General features: G+C 33.4%; 1 protein-coding gene across 1 annotated transcript; it reads right to left on the bottom strand.

Annotated features, from left to right (window-relative positions):
* Positions 1–4,726: 4,726 nt before the first annotated feature.
* Positions 4,727–10,080, bottom strand: LOC141704657 (protein SAR DEFICIENT 1). The gene is made up of 7 exons (XM_074507860.1): positions 9,793–10,080; positions 9,603–9,678; positions 8,823–9,369; positions 6,475–6,635; positions 5,866–6,060; positions 5,667–5,763; positions 4,727–5,327 (listed from the first exon to the last, which is right to left on the bottom strand). The coding sequence occupies exons 1-7, from the start codon at positions 9,879–9,881 to the stop codon at positions 5,092–5,094; spliced, it is 1,401 nt and encodes a 466-aa protein (XP_074363961.1). The 5' UTR covers positions 9,882–10,080; the 3' UTR covers positions 4,727–5,091.
* Between the last annotated feature and the right edge of the window lie 1,273 nt (positions 10,081–11,353).

Raw genomic sequence — 11,353 nt, 5'->3', positions numbered from 1 at the left:
TAGAGATGATGATATGTATGATGCCCACGAAATGCTTAGAGACTTTAGAGAGGCGCATGCATATTTTGAGAATATAGAGGAAGAACTGAATGCAACAGCACACAAATTTTATGAGATGGTTGACAATGCTTCTGAACCACTTTATCCAAACAATGCCAACATTACAACATTATCATTTATAAACAAGTTATTGCACTTCAAGAGCAGGCATGGTTGTAGTAACAAGGGGTTTGATGAGTTGCTTGGACTCATTGGGTCGGTGTTGCCTAATGATCACAAACTACCTTCAACGTACTACGATGTCAAAAAGATGACAAATGCATTGAATATGGGATATGAAAAGATTGATACTTGTGAGAATGACTGCATGCTATTTTACAAGGAAAATACCAAAAAGACACATTGTGACATATGCAATACAAGCCGATACAAGGTACAGAAAGATCCAAAGAAAAAGAAGATCCCATGAAAGATCCTACGGTACTTTCCTCTTACATCAAGGTTACAACGTTTGTTTATGGCTAAGAAGACCGCAGAATATATGAGATGACACCACAACAGAGTTGTCGTTGAAGGTGAATTATCTCATCCAGCAGATGGAGATGAATGGAAGCAATTTGATCGTAGATTTCCTGATTTTGGTTTTATATGGTTATGGATTTAAATGTGGATAACCATATATATATATCAAATTTTTACAAAAAATAAAAGAATGTATTCTAAGTGAGATTTTTCCTAATTTGTTGACCCCAACTTTGGAAATATAAATTACAAAATTAAGCCATTCCAGGTAACTTTAGAAATATAGGATAGTAAAAAATGACAAACCAAATGAATTCAATTAAATTACGTAATTTTAGTAAATTCTGAAGTGACAAAAGAAAAAAGAAGTGTCAAAATAAGTATACTGCTATCAAAATATAAGTGTACAATAATACTTAGGTATGCCAATTTTAGAAATGGTAAGTTAACAACCTCTTCATCATACATGTAAATCTACTTACATTCTACTTACATCTGCAACTGTAATACACACAGTTAGATAACCACGAGTTGACTCTAGACATGCCGGATACTTGCCATTAAAACATAAGTAGATGTTTGCAACTTGTTTAAATGACATGCCCTTTCAACTTGTTTAAATTGTTGAATTACAAATTTAAACTGCTTTATTAATTTCTTTACTTGTTCATTTATATGAATACAATTATGCAAATGTATAAGATGATAAAGACTTACTCTATAAGTTATACATCTTTGAATCTGACCGTGTTCGCGTAATACTAGATTATGTTTGTAATAATTAAATGCTTGTGACTCTGATTATGTTACTGGATTCTCTCTTTGATACAACTTAGTAGTCACCCTGTTTTCCTGTTGGACTATAAATGTACAAATTTAAACTTACATACACATTCTGTGTATAAAATGAACAAACTGTAAATGTGCCAACAATCAATATATTAATGCAAATTGCGAAAACTTCAAATCAAGTTTATACACAATAAATTTCATGGCCTAATGCCTATATTACAGTTTTTTCTAATACATTCTTGATTCTTCTTATTTATTTTATTTTACCCAAATGACAAATCATATTTTGCAGGCTTCCCCTTTCTTGTGATATCATTTCTTGTATATTATAAAATTTATTTGTTTCCTTATGACTTGCATATTGTAGGAGGCTATGGAGCGTGCTACACAGGAAATGGCTGCACAATATGATCCAGATGAGCCACCTTCGTCTCCGGCTACCCGCAGAAAAATAAATATTTTAGTCACATTGGAAGCTCGTATTCCAAAAAAGGGAAGGATATGGATGTACCCAAACCATACTATTCAAGAGCTTCTTGGACCCGAGGAGGCAGCCAAATGGACCAGCTTATCCACTCCAGCCCGCATTCCAGAGCAAGCATACGAAATGATGGGGAGGGCAATGAATGAGGTAACTGATATGGTACAAACTATGGACGGGATAGATGAGGTCCCACGAGCCCGCCTAGATGAGGAGTTGCAAAAATTAGCCGACGGTGCTTATCCAAACAAAAACGACCCTTCACAACTAGTCTTATGGAATCAATATTTCAAGATTTCCAAAACTCTGGCTGTTTCTCTATTTCAAAGATCGAAAAAAGCTATTGTTGATGTATTTTTTTAAGCTCTTTGACTTTAAGGATACCATTAATAATATGTTGCATGTTATACTTGTGTCTACTTTTGCTAAGATCACACTCATCATCTTAATGCACATTATAGTGACCAGGGCCATCTCCGTTTAAGCTTGCTTATATTTTATACTAGATAGTTTCTGTTCACTGTAGGGAGTAGGGTCTGATATGTTGTTTTTTTATATAAATTATTAGAACACTATATATCATAACACATTTTAGAACACTGTATATATCATAGCACATCTTTTATTTACTTTTTTGTTTTAATCATATTATTTTCCTCGATGGTTATGCTGTGCTCTTAGTCCTTTAATTTGTAATTTTTGACTAAAATAGGAGGAAGTCCTTAGTTTTGTTTATTACAAATTAACAAATTATATAGGAATATGATGTTAGTCTTTTTATTTCCTAGTTTTTTGGATTTAGTACAAAAGATGTCTAATATGTTCTAAATAATTGTTTCTTTTTTCTTATTTCTGTAAAAAAAGCTGCTGACTAATTTATACTAACGGTTTCTTTGAGAATTACAGACCCTTTCCTTTGATTCTTTGTATTGTTTGGTTTGGTTTATAACGATGATATATACAATGTGCTATGTATATCATGAATTTTGACTGGCTCTTAGAACTATTTTAACTAATCTTTGGTTTGTGCAGGGTAAATAATTAATTACATAAATTAGAGAATTAATCGAAATAAAAAGTAGAATGTATTATAATATTAAATTATATTATTATGATTGTATTAGTTATTTATTAACTTATATTAATTTATTAACCCCATAAAACTACCCCCGAGTTATTACTAGGCTGTTAATGATAAATAGAAATGATAAAAAGTTTTAATTTGATATATTATCACGAATAAATTCATAATGGTGCTTAAAGAATTGTGTCCCTCCTGACTCCCTCTCACCCATACATTTGACTGCAGTGATTTACAAATTTCCGATTTAATTTAGTATAATCTTCGTCACTAGTTCTGTTTTCACAAGTTAGCTTAGATCAGGAAGTGTCTAAGCTAAATAAACAATATAGTAAATATTAAAAACTTACCTTGCTAGAAGGCCCATAAGTCTGGTTTAATTTTTTTGTTGGTTCATATTATCATATACAGGATCGGCGCGATGATGACCAGATTGATGACCATGTTGATGAAGAAAATGAAAATGAAAACGGTGGCTATGATGAAAGAAATGTGAATGAACCATATAGCGATCAAGAGGGTAGCTACAACAACGTTCCACTAAGCCCATCCTAGTTATTGCGTTGTAATTATTTCTTGGAACGTGTACTTTGTCTCTCTTTTGTGATATCTTTTTGTGGATTTGTAGTAATCATTTTGGAGTTTCCTGGAGAATGTTCTCCACCTACTATATAATCTAATTAACATTTGTAGTACTTCTATCAAGGATTTATGTGGCCTTGTAACTTTCATCAAGGATTTATGTGGCTTTTATAGTATTTTCCCAAGAATTCTAATCGGAATTATCTACTCTTCAATGTATATTTTTACTTTTATTTGTAAATACTTTAAATTCATGAAATTTATGAAATATGTGACTGATTTAGGTAATTATGAAATATTCAGGGTAATTATGAAATATGGTATCATTAAGCCTGAATATGAACTATTCAGGGTTATTATAAAATATGTGACTGATTTTGGTAGTAAATAATTGTCAATTTAACAACCATTACAACCATGTTTGGTCACATAGAACAATTTATGAGAGCAAATAGTCATTCTAGCATATCAGTTTTGACTGCAGATGGTCAAATCACGTTTTACAAGTGACCAATATGGGTCAATTTCTAATGCGACAAAAGGTAGTCCTTGTGACTGAAACCGGTCATTCGCAGTTATGATGGAATTGGTCACTTTGTTTCCTTAAGCGGGAAATGAAAATTTAAACTGAAATTTCTGGTTCAACAAGGGGGAAATGAAAATTCAAACTATCTGAAATTGCAAAATTTTCAAAAAATATATTGCGACTGCAGTCGGTCATAAGTGGACTTCACAAGAATGACCGTATTTGGTCATTTGGTTCTCCTAGTTTCGACCGCATATCTATTTTCGACGGCCTTAAAAATGACCGGGGTTTCAGTCATTTTTATACAGAAAATGACTGAAAATGGTTACTAATACCATATTTGTGACCGGAATTAGGCGGTCATTTTTATCAGTTTTTCTTTTAGTGATTACTGAACTTCTAAAGAAATTTCCATGATTTTGTGCAGTTGAATTAGGTGTCTAGACAGAGAGGTTTTTAACATTTATACATGCATTTCTCTTATATAATATGTTCATACATTTCTATCTATGTCCAGAGACATTCGAGTTTCATTCAAAAATTTAAGACCTTTGAATAATAATATAAAATCATGTTCGGTTTTTCTCTTCACCTTCAAATTTTAGATAGACATGTTAATTAACATAATATCAGAGTTTAATTTAAGAATTTAGAGTGATGAATTGAAACGATTGAAAATTTCAGAATGACGGGTTCCCTGCAACGCTAACAGAGTGATCTCTATATATATGTACTCCATATCTTGTAGGAAAGAAGAGCTTTAATTACTTGAGCTTAAAATCAAACAACAGATCCATTTATACAACATATACCTTCCCCAAAAAAGCAAACGAAAAGCAGGAACCTTTACTGTTCCCATGCTTTTCTTTGCACAATACAGAAGAGAAGTTGCATGAAAAATTGTACAAAGTAAAGTATTAGGGCTGTTCGCGAACAGCTCGAACAAGCTCGAGCTCGGCTCGTTAAGAACTCGTTCGTGAGTAGCCCTTCTGCACCTAAAGAGTAGGAAAAAACACCACTTTTGTGAAGGTTCACAAGGGCGGCCAAAGAATCAGCATGGTTTATTACAGACATTTGGCCTATCTACATCGATCACAATACGAATTATCAAATTCCACGTGAAAATGGCGATAACTCGCCATCAGAAGGAGAGTCAGGGAAGGTGTAACGGACACCAGAATCCACTGCAGTGTTGATAAACGCCGGAGTTTCGACCCAGTTATCGGTACATTGATCAGCTTGTGCAATATGTAGTGAAGTTGCCTCATCAGTGAAAAATGCATGTTGTTGGAAGGATCTCGGAATGGTCTGGTTATTGTTTGGGTATTGATCCACCAGATCACCTACGTAACATATTAATTAGGGTTCGTTAGTATTTAGTACCATGTATCAACATTATAGAATCCGTAAAAGTGAACTCTTACTACTAAGTTACCAACTCTTCTAAAATCTCGTGGCAGTACACATACTTAATCGAATTGTATATTTTTACTCAGTACCATGTATCAACATTATAGAATCTGTAAAAGTAAGTTCTTGCACAAACTTAATCGAATCCTTATTTATAACACAGACTTCTTCTCAAGTAGAATGATTTGTAACAACACTGAAGCTTCATATCACATGGTTGCATAGCTGCGTTTTATAATAAGTTACTTATAAGATATCTCAAACGAGCTTACCTTGGGTTAGAAGGGGGGTCTGACTCAGTTGTCCATCAACTTCCTGCAAAGAGTTCCAATTTGCATATGCACTTTTCACCATATTCTCCACATATCCCTGAAAAGTTTCAAAAACATAATAAACTCATGTTATTCAATAAATTTACCCCGAAAATTTCGGAAAACAGTAAATTTAGGTTAAAATCAGTGAGATTCTTACACTATTCAAGCTTGAGAGGTATTGCTTAGAGTAAGTTTGTCCATTAACCACAACTTTCACAATTTCACATATAGGATTCAAGATAATGGTGTAGCTTGATCCACCATATACATACAGCTTGCTTCCCAAAACACAGTCTCTTGCATGTTTCAAAGTTACATCCCACATTTTCTCCGACATTCCAACGCCTAAAATCTGCGAAATTCGAATAAAACATGTTAGTCATTATAAATTCTCTATGACCGTTGGAAAATGTTATTTCCAGAGCGTTTTTTTGTTTCCAGAGCAGCATAGCGTGAAATTACCAAATTACCCTTGTCTCAATCTTTTTAGCAGATGTTTATTGTGAATGCAGGAACAGTTTGATAATTTCACTCAAATAACATTTCCTTAAATGTTTTGAGTTTTTTTTTTTTTTTGAATCAAAGAAAATTCATTAATTATGTAAACTTTCGGACAATAGTATCTCCAACAAGTGACTTGGAGGAGATGGAAAATCACAGAAACTGTTTACATCACAGGGCATTCTCGCCATATAATGGGCTACCCTGTTCGCTTTGTTTTGAGTTCTCTATCGTAATTAAGAAGAATTGGAAGAAATGTACGTACAGTTCGAAGTTTAGGTTGTTCAACGACGGACACTTTCAAGAAATCTTGGACGGTGTGGATGCCCTCCGCCGCTAACTTCCGGTGGAAAGCTCCGTCTTTTCCGATCTTCTCCAGACGCCACACCTCATCATCAAGCATCGGAGGGTGATGCTTCTTGTATACTGTATATATTAACAAAAATTGACATTATAACAAAATAAATAAATGTACATTTAATACACCCGTAAGGAATGAAAATATCGAAAATGAGTCTTGTCACCGGACAATAATTTAATCGAAAAGGAGTCTTGTCACTGTACTATCAATTAAGTCATCGTAGTAATATATTACTTATTTAACACCATTAATTTAATTTAATGTCATTTAATCGAAAATGAGTTTTATCAATTAAGTCACCGTAGTAATATATTGCTTATTCAACATCTTTAATTAATTTTAAATATCCCATTAGAAGATAACTAAAACTAATCTCAACTAACATGACTCACCAACTACAATTAATATTAAATCAAAGAGCTAAATCCTTAATAAGTCCTTAACCACTATTCTATACAGTTGAACCTCGATTAAGTAATAATTGTTAAGATAATAATTTCGTTAAAATAATATTTTTTTTCGGTCCAATATAATGAACACAATATATTTTTATCACCTGATAAAGTAAAAAATTCGCAAAATTAATATTTTTTATCGGTACCAACCCTACTGTACATATAAATATTACTTGTCTTGTTGATTAGGAGCACACACACAATAACAATATTTTGTGTTTTCTATCTTATCTTGACAAGAAAAGACATTTTCAAGTCCTTTGGCAAAATTTCAATTAGCATTTTGATTGAAAGTGACAAAAAATTATTATTGGAGGCCAGGACAAAAGAAATAAATATGATAGATGCATGACTTTATATGTGCCCTACATGGTTTGGTGATGTCAATTTTCAGGAGGGTTATAGAATAATAATAATTGGGACCTAATGAGCGTGGGATTGGACTTTTTTGTAATTAAACGCGTAAATGTATATCTTTGCGTGTAACCCTACGCAGTCCCATCTTATTTTATTTTATTTTATTTTATTTTTATTTTTTTTATTGTAGATAACCCGCAGCCGCTACCCTTCGGGTGCGCACTGCGTAAACCCTACGGGCTCACGCAATAGCCTGCAAACCACGTGAACCAAGGTAAACCGTATTTAAGCGACAGACCATCTTATTTTAATTATTATTAATGTTAGAAATACGTGTGTACGTGTAGCATGCAAGCATAAATTTTGTAAAAATAAATAAAAAAAAACTCCTTCTACTCCATTTAATTTTTATATTGAGTTTCGACACGAAGTTTAAACAAAAATATAATTCAGGAATAGAAAATAAAAAATGTGAGTAAAGTAGTTTGATCAGTCTATATTTAATGTGGAATGTGTATATAGTAGAAGAAAGTAGTAGACTTGATTAGTTTTTATATTATAAAAATTTACTATTTTAGGAAACTGTACGAATGTAAAGTAAAAATGAGAGAAACGTCCAAAAAAAATCGTAAAAAAATGAGTGACGCGGGAAGTAGTTATTTAAAGACATTAAATATATGGAGTGTGGTGTTATGTTGTTCATGTTCGTATAGAAACAATTTTATCATAGAATTATAGAATATAATTTTAGGAAGGGATATAATATAAACTTATTTAGATTAAACGGTAAAAAATTAAGAAAAATTTCAGTTAAAACTTTACGATTTTATCAAAATTAAGAAACAATTTGGTTGAAATTTTAGGTTCGTGTCGTTATTGTAAGGACTCATTTTGCAGATAGTTAGTAGATAGCGGTCTAAGTCTTTGTTTACAAGTTTCTTTCAAGCAAAGTGAATCGTCTTTAAACAAAGAGGGACCATTGTCACGCTTTGCTTTCTAAAAGTCTAAAGACTTACCCTACTTGATTATCATTTGCTTTTGAGTTTTGTCCTCTATATGCTTAATGTAATGTAAGATCGTTATTGAGAAACGATTCTTAGCATCATATAGTATTTGTTAAAGAGTATAAGATTGTGTTCGAAACTTTCTCCGTTATCTTATGATTTTAGATGGACTGATTACTTAACGTGGTATTAGAATTCGGTTTAGGGAGGGACACGAGTTCGAGTCCTCCCATCCCTGTTTATTTGATTTGAGTATTTGTTATTGATATGAATATACCGTAAAAGTTGGTGTAATCTAATCTCCAACGAACATGGGAGGGGCATGTATGTTTGTGCTTAGATCATAAAGTATAATATAATAACATTGCTAATTAAACTAATAGTTCATAAGGGAAATGAAAAACACACTTATGTAGGTGCTGATAGAAAAACTTACATTCTCCTCTGTGATCTTTCACAACAAAAGCTTCACTCATGGCTTCTTGTATCTGAACTCCTCCGCAGCTCCTTTGTACAACTCTTGCACCAAGCCTAAATTTCCTGCAGCGAATCCAGCTCGAATTGTCCGTAAATTCGAAGTCACTGAGAGCAACAGCACCATCCCTGAGGGTGACATGAGACTCTCCAGTGAGCAATGGCCTTTTTCCAGTTCGCTCCCTGACAATGTTCTTATCGAATTCTTCACTAGTCCATGCTTCTCCATCTCCCTGAGGAAAATCTCCGTCTAGCACGACAATCTCGACTTTAATTGGATACGGGAGAGAGGCTTGGATCATGCGATCACCTCTGGTCTCTAAGAGAATAATTTGAAGAGGGTTTTTCTCCAGGTCTACGATTTTGCTGGCTGTGAAAATAGGGAGTGAGAGTCTGTCACTGAAGCATAGTTTGAGTCGTGATGGCTCGACTGCTTGGATTCGTAATGAATTTGATCTGCTTAGAGACCTCATACTTCGTCTTAATCCATGTTCAACTTCTTCTTGAACCTGATAACGTCTAAAATTGTTACACGGAGAACATGATAGTATACTCTTTAAATGGTAGAATTTAGGCGCGGTCGAATTTAAATGGTAGAAATAACCCTTACTTTCTTGTAGTGTAACAAATGTTATGAAAAATTTAAGCATGATCGTAAAAACTATTTACATAAAATCATGTATAAGTAGATTAAGAATGAATTCTCGAAAGCATCTTGTAAAAAATAAATAAATCAACGTACCACTCTCCGGATCATTGGCTCAAGAGCTGAGCAAAAGTTCTGCAAGAAATTCCCAGCAATCACCTCTTGTATCACACTGTCAAAAAAAACGATACAAAGTAGTTTAGACACGTGTCAAAAAGTCAAATATCAGTTAAAATGAGACAGAGATAGTATGAACGAGATTGTTAGAGTGCGATTTAAAACATACGTCGCCAAACGAGGACCAGTCCTCCTACGTTTTTCATTCTGTTGATCGGAACTCGACTCGAACTGATCAGAGAATCTTTTTGCCGCCATAACAAAAACAGAAATGTGTTTCTGTGGGTCTGTGTTTTGGTAAGTTTGAGCTATGTAGAGAGTACAGAGAGGTGTTTAAATGAATAGATAATAAAGAGTTGCAACTTTGCAAAGCCAGTATTTATATGAAGAATGAGGAAAAGTATTGTGGAAAAAATGGCAAGAAACTTAAAAACAAAAGAAAAAGACATAATCAAGCAGGTTCCAGGAATGTTGCTGGAAGTAGTTAGGCAGGGGGAGCTGCGGAGTGACCTATGAGGAGATGATGCTCCTTGTTTTACGTCAACGTTACTCTTATCAAAGTCAACCCCCAACACACACAGAGACACAGTACACAACACATATAAGTGTGTGTTTGTGTAGTTTGGAAGCCTTAAGCAGGTGGTACGGGGAACACGTGTTTTTCATAAAATGAAATTTTTATGTTTTTTTTATTATTTTATTTGAAAATATATGAAATTTGTAGAGACGTTTTTTCAAAATTTACCTGATATTCCCGCTAAATGAAAATTCCTGCCCCTGATTTCGAATTATATATTGAAATATGTAACCACAATTCCAAACTTTTATTCCTGTCAGTAATGTTCTTAGTTCTGATTATTTATTTATGGGTTTGTCTAGTGTGTGCTCATGGGCACATGCTAAGCATTAAAATTTATAAAATTTGGAGTGTTTTGATTGGTGTATTTGTTGTATTTAAAATCGCACCAAACCACGTAAAGGTTTTCTTAAATCTCCGACCCCGTCACATTTGCAGTTGCGGTTAATCGCGACTTTTTCAACCGCGCGGTGGCGGTTGGTGCTGATCAACTTGCGGTTCAACCACGACTTATAATCTTATACGATAAATGACAAATAAAAATAGTTCATTACAATTATACTTATCAAATCATTGAAATTTGTAAAAATAAATTGTACTACAAGAGTACAAGTGGTTACTGCAAATTATATATGGCTATTTCTGTGTTTGATGATACTCCTTCTGTCCCTCCCATTTGTTTACACTTTCCTTTTTTAGATGTCCCTTCCAATTGTTTACATTTCAAAACTTTCCAAAAATGGTAAGATTTTTATAATTTTTAAAATAACTACATCCACTACTTCTCTCCGCTATACCCACTTTATACATATAATATTAATCGGTTCTACTACTTTACTCACTTTTTTAACTTTCCTCCACTATTTTATCATTTTTCTTAAACTCCGTGCCCCACCCATATGTAAACATTTGGGAGGGACGGAGGGAGTATATATTATATCTCAAAACCCCGAACTCTTTATCTTTTAATTCTTATATATGGTTGTTTTTGCGTTTGATGATATATATTATATATTATATATATAACGGTTTGCGGTTGCGGTTCGACTTTTACGATTATTTAAAAATCAAATTCGCGGTCAATTCACGGATATGCGGTTCCTGAAATTTCAATTCGCATTCAGTCTGCATTTTACGATTATCCACAAAGAGC

Source organism: Apium graveolens, unplaced genomic scaffold, assembly GCF_009905375.1.
Source record: "Apium graveolens cultivar Ventura unplaced genomic scaffold, ASM990537v1 ctg8090, whole genome shotgun sequence".
Classification (NCBI taxonomy): Eukaryota; Viridiplantae; Streptophyta; class Magnoliopsida; order Apiales; family Apiaceae; genus Apium; species Apium graveolens.
Note: the sequence above shows the minus strand (reverse complement) of the source record. Positions and strands in the feature narration are given on the sequence as shown.